The sequence below is a fragment of the Capricornis sumatraensis genome, chromosome 7 (genome assembly GCF_032405125.1).
Source record: "Capricornis sumatraensis isolate serow.1 chromosome 7, serow.2, whole genome shotgun sequence".
Classification (NCBI taxonomy): Eukaryota; Metazoa; Chordata; class Mammalia; order Artiodactyla; family Bovidae; genus Capricornis; species Capricornis sumatraensis.
The window spans coordinates 19,911,777-19,925,176 of NC_091075.1; the positions used below are offsets into that span (position 1 = coordinate 19,911,777).

Below are 13,400 nucleotides of genomic sequence, written 5' to 3' on the forward strand. Positions count from 1 at the left end.
GGCCATTCTCTTCTGATGTTTTTCAGATTTATTTTTAAAAACCATGATCCAAAGTATTATGTGTATTTCACATAACTCTGTACATATATATATACACATATACATGGAACCAAGGTAAACACTTCAGTAAAGTACACTTATTCTCTAACGTAATCTCAGGATTTAGGGCTACCTTAGGGCAATCTGTCTTAGCTATCACCAGATCAACAAAGAGGATTAATTAAATGCAGAGCTCTTAAGACGTGCTGTATGCAGCTGAGGTTCAAAATCTGTAAAGGTCTGTGGCAAATGCGCATTAATAGCATTTTATTTGTTCCTTCTCGAGGTGGAAAACGAAGCTCATTCCCAACATGCAAAGCCAAGGCAGCGACCCCGGGACCTCTCCTGGAGATGGAAGCTTGTTGAAAACCCAGACTGTCTCCACGGCTTGCCCAGTCGACCCCAAAGGAGAAATGACACCAACTTCACCCTGAGGTCACTGCTAAAGATGCTGATCCATAAAGACAATCACTGCCAACCCCCTTTCATCTACTGCAAGAGCCAAGTTCCACAGTAAAGCATATAAGGTTTTTTTAAAAGAAAAATTAAAAAGCACCTGAGAATGCTAGCAGGCCCTGGGTCAGCTGAGCAGCTTTCCTCCCCCGTCTCCGCTGTGCACTTCCCAGAGCATCCTGCATCCGTATCTGTAACCTTCTGGCAAGGACAGTAACCTGGCTGCTTTCGCCTGCCCCAAGCACCTGAGCACTGGGAGCGGCTGCAGCAGAGCCGCCAGCGTCCCCGCAGGAATGTGGGGAAGAGTTCCCTGTTTCTGGCTTCGTGTTTCTTCTTCTTCTTCTCAAGCTTTTATTTAACAGTGCAAAAAGATCTGTCTTGTTTGCTTTTTTTAAACTTGAACTTTTTTTTAAATTTACACTTCTTTTATTTTTCTTGTATATTTTGCTAGCTATGAGCTTTTTAAGTAAAATTCAAAGATCTGGAACTGTTTGAAATAAAAACGAAATGAAAAGAAGCCTCCTTCTTTTGAGAGAGATCTCGTCTGCTAAGTGGCTTCTCCGTGAATGACCTGTAACAATAGTGGCCTCTCTGTCTTTGTAAGGTGTCTGATAGAGCTAAATAAACATAACAGCCAGTCCACTCTGTGGGTAGCAGTTGGCAGTCCTCTTTATTTTTCTTATGATCTCTTTTTTTTTTTTTTTATGGTAAACCTTAACAGATACTTTCAGCAGACCAGTTTGCAGTGAATTTTCATTTCTTTCCTTCTTACCCCCTTGTTGTAAAAAGCCCAGCACTTGAATTGTTATTACTTTAAATGTTCTGTATTTGTATCTGTTTTTATTAGCCAGTTAGTGGGATTTTATGCCAGTTGTTAAAATGAGCATTGACATGTACCCATTTTTTTTAAATAACAAGGCACAGCCTTTGCCCCAAACTGTCAATCTAACGTTTGTCATTCCAGTTTGAGTTAACGTGCTGAGCATTTTTTAAAAGAAGCTTTGTAATAAAACATTTTAAAAGTTTTTTTTTTAAAGAGTGAAATTCCTGATGCTCTTCAGTTGGTAATGGTGACCTGAATCCACAGGCCAGGCCAGAGCTGGCTGGAACTCGTGACCGAAGGCCTCCCAGCGCAGCCTCTGTGAGGACAGGCCCACGGCCGCCCCGTCCGCAGGCCGTGAGTCCTCAGAGGCCCTTGTGTGTGCGGCCTGGACCGCTGCCGCCGCCTCTCACAGGACTCGGTGTGAAAGTCAGGGCTGCGGGATTCAGGTGGGAGCGATTCCTTCCTTCCTGAGCCCGCAGGCACCCTGACGGGCAGTGCTCAGCACCTCTGCAGGTGCCACCCACAGTCAGACCCCTGCTTCTCAAACTGGTCTCCCCCAGTCAAGGATCCCTGTGTCTAACTCCCACTCATCTCCCCAAATCGACAGTTTCCCAACTTGGAGTCCATAATTCTCCCTCCCTTAAGCTTCTGTTATACTGTTATATAGCCTGGTATCAGGTTTAGCAAATCCTACATATTTTAAGTTTGAAGCATCAATATTTCATGATCTTCACAAAGGTTCCACAATCCATTGAGCTAGTTTGAGAACTACTGACACCACTGGTCTAACTTCAATCTCCTGCTGAAATTCTAGCTCTGTTTCCTTTTTTCAACCTTCAATACAGCTGGATAACAGCTGGCTACCATACTTGTAATAACCCTCCACATACTGTACTTGAAGATTGCCATTAAATCACCCCTCAAATTTCTCTTCTCCAGGCTAAGTAATCCCAATTCCTTAAACCTTTCATCATTGGTCCTTTAATCATTTTCATTACTATCCTCTGGAACCTCTCCAATTCCTCCTCATTTAGTCCTAAACTTGAACCAGGGGAAAATATCTATCATGTTCAGGGGACCTACTTGTTAAAGGTTTCATTTTCATTTGAAATTCTCTCCATTTTCTTAACATACATGAACCAAGTGGTTGTAACTGTTTAAAGCTGCCACTGTTCTCTCCAGTTAACTAGAAAATGCTGTAGGAAGTGACACTACTTTGGAGGGAAAAAAAGGAGCAACATATTGTCCCTTCTAAGTTTTAGAAAGAAGCTGATTAGTAGTAAAAGTCTGTCCACCAAGCAAATAGAGCAAGGATACAAGTGAGACTCAAGCCTCAGCCAAAGCCCACTCAAGTCGCCTCTCCTGGGTTCCTCCTCTGCATTTTTATGACACAAAAAATGAATAAATGATATTGAAAGAAATGGCTTGTCTGAATCTCCTGAGCCAGTTGTTTCTTCCACAACTTGGTCCCTCCTAGTTCCTGGATTTCCTTCAGAATAACTTTTCCCAGGTAACTTGGGTGTTCTGGCAGTACCCACCCTGGCCCATTCTACGCAAATCCTGCTTCTGCAGGCAGGAGAGTCCAGAGTGCCCTGAGAGGCACACACAGACCGGGGCTGCTGTCCTGGGGCATCCGGGCAGAGGGACTCCCTGCCGGGCCCTGCTTCTCTTCAGTCTTGCAGTGATTCTCCCTCCCCGCAGTGAGCTCGGAGCTGGCCTGGGCCAAGAAGGACAGGCCAGCCTTCCTGTGGGGCTCAGCCTTTCTCCTGGGGTTGTGGCTGGGCCTCACGGAGGGTGCTTTCCTCCTGGCTTTAGTTTGTTTGCTTGTAGGGTTTCTAGCAACTGCCTGTTTAGCTGGAAGAAATCTTGAACAGTTTCACTGTCCGAAATGTCACTTTTTTTCCTCTGCACTTTGGGCTAAAGTTCCAATAATACGGAAACCTCTGAATAGAGGCCCATGAGCAATAACAAGATGTGTGCATAGGTTTCCTTTTAAAGGAGAGAAGTCACGAGGGAGAGAAGAGAAATTCCACGTGACATAGTAGTTGTACAAATTACTATATCTGCCACAGGATGTCATTGTTCATACATAGAAATTTTAAGAGCTGCCCTGTGAAAGCTAGGGATACATACAGATACATGCACACAAGACTTGAACTACTTTTTTATAGAAATTGAATAGACTAACAGAGGTCCATCTAGTCAAAGCTATGGTTTTTCCAGTGGTCATGTATGGATGTGAGAGTTGGACTATAAAGAAAGCTTGAGCGCCAAATTGATGCTTTTGAACTGTGGTGTTGGAAAGACTCTTGAGAGTCCCTTGGATAGCAAGGAGATCCAATCAGTCCATCCTAAAGGAGAGCAGTCCTGAATATTCATTGGAAGGACTGATGCTGAAGCTGAACCTCCAGTAGTTTAGCCACCTGATGCAAAGAACCAACTCATTGGAAAAGACCCTGACACTGGGAAAGACTGAAGGCAGGAGGAGAAGGGGACAACAGAGGAGGATGAGATGGTGGGATGGCATGACTGACGCAACGGATATGAGTTTGAGTGAACTCCGGGAGTTGGTGATGGACAGGGAGGCCTGGCGTGCTGCAGTCCATAGGGTCACAAAGAGTCAGACACGAGAGCAACTGAACTGACTAAGTTAAGCATCTTAATTCTAATAGAAGAATGTGGTCCTCAGCGGTGTCATAGGTATAGTAAACCGGAGTTAAACACAAATGGTCGATGCACTCATTCAATACCTATTTACTGGGCACTTGCCCCCTAGGAAAATGTCTTTTGCTGTTAGTAAGCTTGTTCACCACCTGCATTTGTTATAACACAGGCATCCTTCTCTTCCAATAGTAAACTTTAAATATCAAGTTCTTATAATGGAAAGAGGTTCACAGTGGGGAAAGCCCAGGTTTGGAGAGCTGGACAGTGTCCTCCAACCTTCAGTTCACACCTCCTCTTGGGCTGGAGAAGACCTCACTGACCTCTAAAGACAGCGAGTGGAAAATGAGAGATGTTCCACACATATAAAATTACTAGCAAATTAATTTTCTTTGAATTGCTTCATAATCTATTATTAAACTGGTTTTTTTCCCCCCAATGTAAAAACATACTTTGTTTTCATCATGCCTATAGCCACAGAACATGGGAACATATTTCTTCTATCCATGGAAGCAGTTAGTAACCAGACCTAACTATTCTGTTTTGGACCAAAGACCGAGGAAATACCTACACAAAGTGGGCAGAGTCTGGATTTTATTGGGTCATTTACATTGGTATATTTATTATTTTTCTTTACCTATAATATCTTGAGATTATTATTAACCACCTAAATTAATTTTTCAGAGAAGGCAATGGCAACCCAGTCCAGTACTCTTGCCTGGAAAATCCCATGGATGGAGGAGCCTGGTGGGCTGCAGTCCATGGGGTTGCAAAGAGTCGGACACGACTGACAGACTTCAATTTCACTTTCACTTTCATGCATTAGAGAAGGAAATGGCAGCCCACTCCAGTGTTCTTGCCTGGAGAATCCCAGGGACGGGGAAGCCTGGTGGGCTGCCGTCTATGGGGTCACACAGAGTCGGACATGACTGAAGCGACTTAGCAGCAGCAGCAAGTTAATTTTTGATCTCCATTAAATACACGGAAAATCTGGTAGGAAATTATTATTTGCTGAATGGAATGAGAAAACTGCCTACAAACAGACAATCACACAAAAGTTTCTCTTTGTAGTCACAGAGGGATTAGTAGATTAGTCTCTTCTGTTTGTAACTTAATTGTCTCTACACTGCAATCATATTTTCTCCCATCAGGAAAAAGGTATAAAGCAAAGTAAAACAGAGCCTTACACAAAATGGCCTGTAGTTCTGACAGGTCCTGTCAACCTTGCTCAATTGGAGAAAGGCAACCCACGGTTTTAAAATCTAGCTCACTCTAATGCCTGGTTCTAGCCATCATGCTGTACATAAAGCAAAGCCTGTGCAGTGCTCACGGGGACTTTAAAAAGCCCAGAGGTACCTGCTGAACAACTTCATCTGTTCCCCACATGCCAACATCTAGCACAGACTGTGCCTGCTCCAATTCCAATGGTCCAGTTAGCTGGCATTCTTCCTTCCTCAGTGCCTGATCTCAGAGAGCTCTAACCCATCCAGGCACCGCTTACAAAAATGGCCCATCTTCCAGAAGACCTAAACAGACACTTCTTCAAAGAAATACAGATGGCCAATAGGCAGGCACATGGAAAGATGCTCAACACTGCTAATTAACAAAGAAATACAAATCAAAGCTACAGTGACATACCACCTCACATCACTCAAAATGGCCATCATCAGAAAGTCTACAAATAACTGCCGGAGAGGGTGTGGAGAAAAGGAAACCCTCCTACACGTGCCTTTAGAAAACGAAAAACAGAATTACCATATGATCCAGCAATCCCACTCCTGGGCATAGATCCAGAAAAAAACTGGATAATTAAAAAATGGACATTATTCACAATAGCCAAGCCATGGAAACAAATGTCCAATGACAGATGAATGGAGAAAGAAGACGCGATACATATATACGGTGGAATACTACTCAGCCAGAAACAGAACAAAACGCCATTTGCAGCAACATGGATGGACTTCGAGATTATACATAATGGAATTCAGAAAGAGAAAAATACCATATGATATCACTTGCATGTGGAATCTAAAATATAACACAAAGGAACCTATCTAAGAAACAAACCCGCTCAGGGGCAAACAGAATAGACTAGTGGTTGTCAAGGGGAAGGGATGTGGGAGAGGGATGGAGTGGGAGGTTAGGGTTAGGGGATGTAAGATTTTATACAGAGGATGGATAAACAACAAGGTCCCACTGTATAGCACAGAGAACTATATTCAATATTCTATAATAAACCATAATGAAAAAGAATATAAAAAAAGAATGTATATATATAACTGAATCACTTTGCTGTACAGAAATTGTTCAGTCGCCAAGTCGTGTTCAACTCCTTGCAACCCCATAGACCCTGGCCTGCCAGGCTCCTCTGTCCATGGGATTCTCTAGACAAGAATACTGGAGTGGTTTGCCATGCCCCACTCCAGGGGATCTCCCCAACACAGGGATCCAATCTGAGTCTTCCTACGGCTCTTGGACTGGCAGGGAGGTCCTTCATCACTGGGCCACCTGGGAGCCGACCCCCACCCACCCAAAGGGCAGCAGATTCTCTCTAAACATCCCCACACGCGTTGGTTCTCAGCCTAGGATGTGCGGGCATCCGCTGAAGCTCTGCCAGGTGTGCAGGCCCCCCCTCAGGATGACGGCTTCCCTCCTTCACGCATCACCTTTTCCCTGATGCCAGTTAAGCAGGAGTGTCACCTGGGCGCACTCAGGGCGGACAGCCTCTCCCCTGGACGCGGCTGGAGGATGAAAGGCCACAGGACCAAACGGAGCGCACTTGCTCTGCCCCCCTGACCTGCCCCGAATCCATGTGGTAAGGCAGGCTGCCGCTGTACCCGCACGCTTCCCTGGAACTTCAACACAAGCGGAAAAGCCCTGGAAATCCACCTCCCACGAGCAGGTGGTGAAACCTCCACAGGGCTCCAGAGTTCAGCCCTTCAAACACCGTGACCAGACAGCTTGGCTCAAACACGCCTTACTCCCCAGGTCTGTTGGGGACGCTTCTGTTTCCTGTCTTCTAAACCTCATCAGGTTTTCCCTTCCGGCATGTGCTCGCTCGCCTGAGAACAGGCTATGTGTTTCAGGCAGGCCCGAGACCTGGCCACCCAGCCCCACCGCAGCCCTGTCCGTGTAAGGCCTGCTCTTCGCTCTGCCTTGCTGACCAGTGGCCTTCGCGTTGCTCCTGTTTGCATACCACCCCTGCCCTGATTTCCATCTCTGTTAGGAGCCTTTTTTCCAGGGTCTTAAATCATCCGCAGTCTATCAAACACAAAACATCTAATACCTCGGAGACAGCCGCCTCAGCTGCTCGCTAGATGCTTCCTGCGAGTTTCTTTCCAGGTCAGTCGGAAAAGGTCCGCACGCCACCCACCGCTTTGGGAAGCACTTCCGGAGCAGCTGCGGAAGTGCCACCACGGCTTCACTTCTATGACTCTCTTTTACTAGACCCGTGGGACTGTTCCCAATCGTCAGCCCACTTCCCCAGTGGTAAAAGTTCAGGCTCTCTGTAAGCCTGTAGGTTTGAGGTGAACTGTGGCTTCCTTTCAAATAGGGCGCAGAGGAGGGAGGTGGTGGCAATCCGTCTTTTAAGCCTGGCAGAGAGCTCAACACCTAACATCCATCATCTAATTTCATCTCAGCCACCTCGTGGGACAGGACCCATCATTCTGCCCATTCTGCCAGCTCTCTCCAGAAGACAAGTAACCTCCCCCAAGGTCAGGCTGCATAGGTAAAAGAGTGGAGCTTAGCACTAGATCCCAAGTCTGTTTAATTCCAAAGTCCTTGGTGTTAATCATTTATACCAATTAATTCTGCAACAGCCATAGTTGGTCATTTTAAATAAAACATTAAATAGAATTAGATTTTTCTGTCTTTCAGGAGTTAAAATTTGTTCTGCCATAGAAATAAAAACTGTGATTATGAAATATTGAGTTATTTTAAGAACAATTTACACAACCAAATGGGTTGAAAATGCAGCAATGCTTCCATTGTCCAAAGCATTTTTGATTAATATTTATGTACCATCAATGCCTGTTTACAGGAAAATTGGTTCCACAAAATTACAGCCACACCTTGTATTTTGGTAAGACTTAATTGGTTACTTAGATTGAAATGTTAAAGGGATTAAAATCAAAGTGGGTCAAGACAAAAGCTTGTTTCAAAGTGTGAAAAGTGTAATTTGCAAACTATGGAAGTGTAACTAGTGTATGTTGTTTAGGTGGTGACTATATAGTATCTGGTCCTGATTTGAGAGCAGAGGACCTGACTGACCACAAAGACCCTTCTCCCCTCGCAGCCCTTGGCAGGCAGTAAGCTGTGCTCACCTGAGAAAGCAGACACTGGAGCACGGGGCTGAGAAAGCCACTCTCCACTCGGGTGTATAAGAAGATGTTCAAAATTCTTTCCCAGACCCAGACATGACACATGCAAGAGGATTTTCGTAATAACAAAATATTCAGAGGCTAAGAGCACATGGAGAAACCTCAGCCAGGAAAAGGTGGCTGCAACCCTCCACCCTCACCCCGGGCAGGCTGACGGCCACATCACTGAGTTTGCTCTTTCCTGGAATCCAGTGGTCAAGAGTGAGCCCTGCCATTTCCAGGATGAGGGCCCACATCCTGTGGGCAGTCCAGTCAGAGAATGAGAAGGAAAGGAAGCCCCTCCTAAGCCTGGGGCTCCTGTCAAAGGTCAGGAGCCAGCCTGAGTGTGCAGGGGGCTGTCAGACCACAGGGTAACCTTAAGTAATGGAAATGGTGATGGTGTCACAGGTGCTTCCTTTTTTTCGTTAGGAAATATAAGAATAACCTACAAGTTTCCTAAACCAGGTTCTATGTGTGGTAGAAATGTATGCATATGGTTATTTTTCCATTATGCTCTAGTTAGATTTAAGTAAAAAAATTTAATAAGCTCCCCTTTATCCATCATGAAATGGGTGGAGGACAATCTTAACCATGAGCACCGTGACCAAGAATTCCAAACAAGGATGCCCATTTTAGGGACAGTACTGTAAGGAAGTCTGGATTTGAAATTTTCAAATTTTCTATGTTATATTTTATCGAAACCTAGTTCTAATCCTGACTCTGTCACAAAACTTCTGGTCACCTTGAGCACATCTCATCAGCTCTCTGTTAAAGAGGCCACTGGACCTCAGGGTTTCTGATGTCTTTCCAGCCTCAAAATTCTATCTTGGAAGACACTTTCTCAAGCCAATGATTAAAAGAAGCTTATGTTACACTGTTTCTTTTTGTTGGCAAAGAAGAAACAGATGTTCCTTGAAAACTGGTTTTTGTGCCTTTATTACTGCTTTCCTGGTAAGAAATCTGGAGTGACAGCTACAGGCAGGCTGCACATAAACACCTTCTCCGGCCACTCCTCCCTCACCATTACCACTCAAAAAAGTGACTACAGGCCAAAGACAGCACAGCTTCCGCCTAAATTACCAGCCTTTACTTTTATAACCATTTAAACAAATTATGATTTTAAATTATACATTGTTTATTTCAATTCAAATTTTCACAGATTAAAAAAACTGCATTTTATTAGAGTCAATTTGCAGCAATGATTTCTCATGGGAAAAAAAAAAGACAGACAATAATCATTCAGATTTCAGATGTGAACAAAACATCTTCCTGCACTTGGAGATCTTCCCACTAATCCAGCAGCAACATCTCAATGATGAGTTGAATCAAGACATGATACCTGACATCATGCCCAAAGGAGGGTAAGGCTTGAGGCTGCAGGCAGTAGATAACCCAGTAAACGCAAGAGGCAGGTGCTGCCTCGCAGCCCTCCACAGACACAACACAGTGTGTCAGTGGCTGGAGACTTTCCCGTGTGGTAACAATGGACACAGGATGCTCTCGTTACAAGTAAACGAATTCAGGTTCTGGTAACTGTTCATGAAAACAACAGGTTCAAAAGAAATGTCTGCTCCAAGGCACCAGGGTGTAAAGCTTTTTAGAAGATACACAGAAATGAACAGACTGAAAAAGGGAAAGGGAATTAGTTTCTCAATGGAGAAATCTGCTATTACTCTAACTCTTGTAAATGATTACTTCAGATAGATTACAATCAAAACGTACATCGAACAGATCGTGCTGTGGCAGGAACATCTGACCAAAGACCATTCCCGCGGGCACTTGGGGAGCTGCTGGTATGTGCTTATGGGGCCTCGTCCTCGAGCCAGAGAAGCTGCTCACTTGTATTTGTAAAATCCTTCTCCAGACTTCTTGCCAAACTTTTTCTCTGCTACCAGCTTATCCAGGGATGGGCAGGGCTGAAACAGGGGGTTCTTTGAGTCCATTTCATGCCAACCTATTGAGAGAAGGAAAAAGAGCTTAGGATGAAGTGCTGGGTTTATCTTACATCTTGGCATTCCCAGGGTGAGCATGTTGGCCGGAGTTGCATGAGTGAGGCCCATGGGCCTCTCCCACGTCAGAGTAGGAACCCTTCTCCCCACGCTCTGCCTCCAGACTCGCAGAGGCAGAGGGAAGGCTGAACATGAGCCTCAAAGCAGGGCTGCACCACTGGGCCATGTCTCGCTTGAGGCCCAGCTCTCCCATGGCCCTTCTGTTCATCCAGTCCCTTCATGGAAATAGCTGATGCCAAAGGTGACCTGGTTAATCTGGTGCCTGGACACCAGTGACACAGTGAAACGACTTCAGGCATGTTAAAAATCTGAAGTTGCTGCTACTGGTATTTTCTATCCTCATAAAGTTCTTGCTTCACTAGAACCTCCCCTTGCTCCTTCCCATAGGTATTCTTTGTACAGCTTGGTACTATGAGCTACGTTCAACTTTAGTAGCCACTACAGTAAAATGAATACACATTTTAAAATGGTTCTGCATCTTGAATGCAGTGGTTACACAGATCAGCATACCTGACAGAATGACTGTGTACCAACGCCAATTTCCTGGCTCTGCTAATGTACTGTGGCTGCTGTATGACATGCAACCCTGAGGGGAGACTAGGTAAAGGGGTACACAGGCCCTGTCTGTGCTGTATTTCACTGAATGCGGGACTTCCTACGAATTTATAATTCTTTCAAAACAAAAGATGTTTTAAAAAGTTGCCTTATGAGACTAAGCAGCCACATTTTCCCTTCAGTCATGTTACTTGAATCTTTCAGCTGGCGGGAAAGGACTTTGGAAGGTCTACCAAGGCTTCTTATCTATTTAAATAGGCATTTAATTTAATTCACTGCTGAAAGAGACTACCTCAACTCAACTCAAGACAGACAACAGAGAATTCCAATTCTTACCATCCAGGATGAACTTCGTAGTATCCAGCCCAACATAATCGAGAAGCTCAAATGGACCCATGGGGTACCCGGCGCCCAGCTTCATAGCCATGTCGATGTCCTCCTTGGATGCTTCACCTAAGCAGCAGAGGGCAGCACTGAGCCACCACCACCCTTCCCATGGCCACCCTGTCAGTGCTTAGTCCCTGAATTACTAGTGTTCTACGTATCACGCACATTCAAGAAAGTTCTGGAGTCAGGATTTCTGGCTTGGGTAAGATTTTTCTAAGAGGTCACAAGATTTTCAAAGCTACTACATGAAGCTACTCTGTGAGGTAAATTCTCAAGCACTACCATTCTGTTCGTGGAGAGAGAAGGCCCCAGAGGCCGGGAAACATTAGTTTCTTTCTAATGGATTGGGATTCTCCTTCTCTGGAATAACTTACTAAAAATCCTTTGAAGCTACAGCATGTTTGTGATTGATAAAGGGACTTATTTTTAAAAAAGGAAACAATGAAGCTATATGTTTTTCTATGTATTGTATGTATGATTTTCTTTTTTACCTTTCTTGGTTTTGTAAATAATGAGTCATTCCTTTGAAATCCCATGCATATAAACTCTTCAGTAAAGATTATGTTTAAAGAAAAGTCCAAACCTGATTTAGAACTGCCACTCAAGTTTGAAAGTGTGTTGAGGAAACTAAGACAAGAACCAAAGTGCTTTTTCCATGGAATATTATCCTTCACATAATGTCTGTGGACCAGAGGTCTTTATAGAGAGCAACCTGTCCCCTTTCTCCAAAATCAGGAACACAACTAGCCTGTAACAAGTGTCTATGTGGAATTTTATTCCAAAGCATAAAGAAATGGTCAGTTAAAACAAAGCTAAATTTAAAAAGTGATTAAAAAACTTAAGAGAGGACGTCACAACCTAAATATTTCAGATATTTTAGGCATGAGGAACAAGAACTACTTAAACATGCATAAAGGTTCTATTTTTAAAAGCATATGAAGTACTAAAATAATGCCAAAGGATTTCAAGGTGGTTCAAGATGATTAAAATACCAACCAATTATTTTTCCTGGGTGACTTTATCGGTACTCCTCTGATTAGTCAACCAGAGGTTCCTGAGAATGATTTGAGTTTCAGGTCAGAAGAGAGCAGAAATGATCACACAGACATTAGCCTTATCAGGCAGCCTCACTCTTTCATTCAACTTCTGTTTAATATCTGTTATGTATCAGGCACCAGAGACCTGGAGTAAAATAAGACAAGCACTGCAGTGTTCATAATCTAATGGGAGGATTCAGATGTGCAAACCAAAACTTTCATCTAACAAGTGCTGAAGATTCAGGAAGATTCACATGGCTATGTGGGCAAAGATGGAGAGGTTTACTCACAATGCTATGACTTCACCAAAACCACCACCCAGGCAGGGTCCTGATGGTCCTGAAGAGAATCCCCAGGGAAGAGCGGGCAGGGAAGGGCATTCCAGGCAGCAAGAACAGCATGTGCAAAGCAGGAATGAGAAAGCACATGGCAGCTGATAAAAGAGTCTGCTGAGAGGATTTCATTAGGCTCCCAGGCTTCTGCGGTGCAGAGGCCAAGTGCTGAAGCAAGCCTAGCATGCTCCTGAGGCTCGCTCCTGCTGCTCCTTGCACTGGGATCCTGTCAACATCTGCAGACCTCTGCTCAGGTGTCAGAGCATCAGACTCCCCTCCTCTCTGCACATAACCTAAGAACTATCAGGACTCCAGGCCAGGACTCCTGCCACCCCCTAGACTGCATATTTACCTTTCTCAAGGATTACTGGTCATAACCTAACATGCTATCTATTGGTTCACTCGCTACAGGCTGTCTCCCCTTATTAGAATATCAGCTTCCTGTGGGTAGAAATCTCACAGCATAATGGTTCCAACTTACCTTAAAGCCATTTAATCAAATCAATATTCAGGAGAGACAATAAACCCTAGAGTCAAGACTGTTATCCTAGATTCAGAGACTCACTTGACTATTTCTAAAAAATAATATGAAGACATAGCACATCATGGGAAAAAAGTCTGAACAGTTTTACAAAGTCAGCACAATTCTAAAAACTCTGTTCTGAGTAAGAGAGTAAAAGGCGGGGGGCGGGGGAAGAGAGAGAAATATATAATAGAGACTAGAATGCCAAGTGGGAGTTAAA

At 44.2% G+C, this 13,400-nt stretch overlaps 2 protein-coding genes across 3 annotated transcripts in view; one reads left to right on the forward strand and one right to left on the reverse strand.

The window, feature by feature from the left end:
• Positions 1–576, forward strand: part of LEF1 (lymphoid enhancer binding factor 1) — a 120,235-nt gene extending 119,659 nt beyond the window's left edge. Inside the window, exon 10 of one of the 2 annotated variants that reach the window (XM_068974891.1) lies at positions 326–576. In XM_068974891.1, coding sequence (XP_068830992.1) covers positions 326–405 — 80 coding nt within the window. In that variant the 3' untranslated portion in view covers positions 406–576. The remainder of the gene's footprint in view (positions 1–325) is intronic. The other variant, XM_068974889.1, reaches the window with a different exon arrangement.
• An 8,849-nt stretch (positions 577–9,425) lies between these two features.
• HADH (hydroxyacyl-CoA dehydrogenase) overlaps positions 9,426–13,400 on the reverse strand; it is a 45,384-nt gene continuing 41,409 nt past the window's right edge. The window contains exons 7-8 of the mRNA XM_068975228.1: positions 11,238–11,354; positions 9,426–10,291 (exon numbers count right to left, since the gene is read on the reverse strand). Of these exons, the coding sequence (XP_068831329.1) occupies positions 10,173–10,291; positions 11,238–11,354 (236 nt within the window). The 3' untranslated portion in view covers positions 9,426–10,172. The remainder of the gene's footprint in view (positions 10,292–11,237; positions 11,355–13,400) is intronic.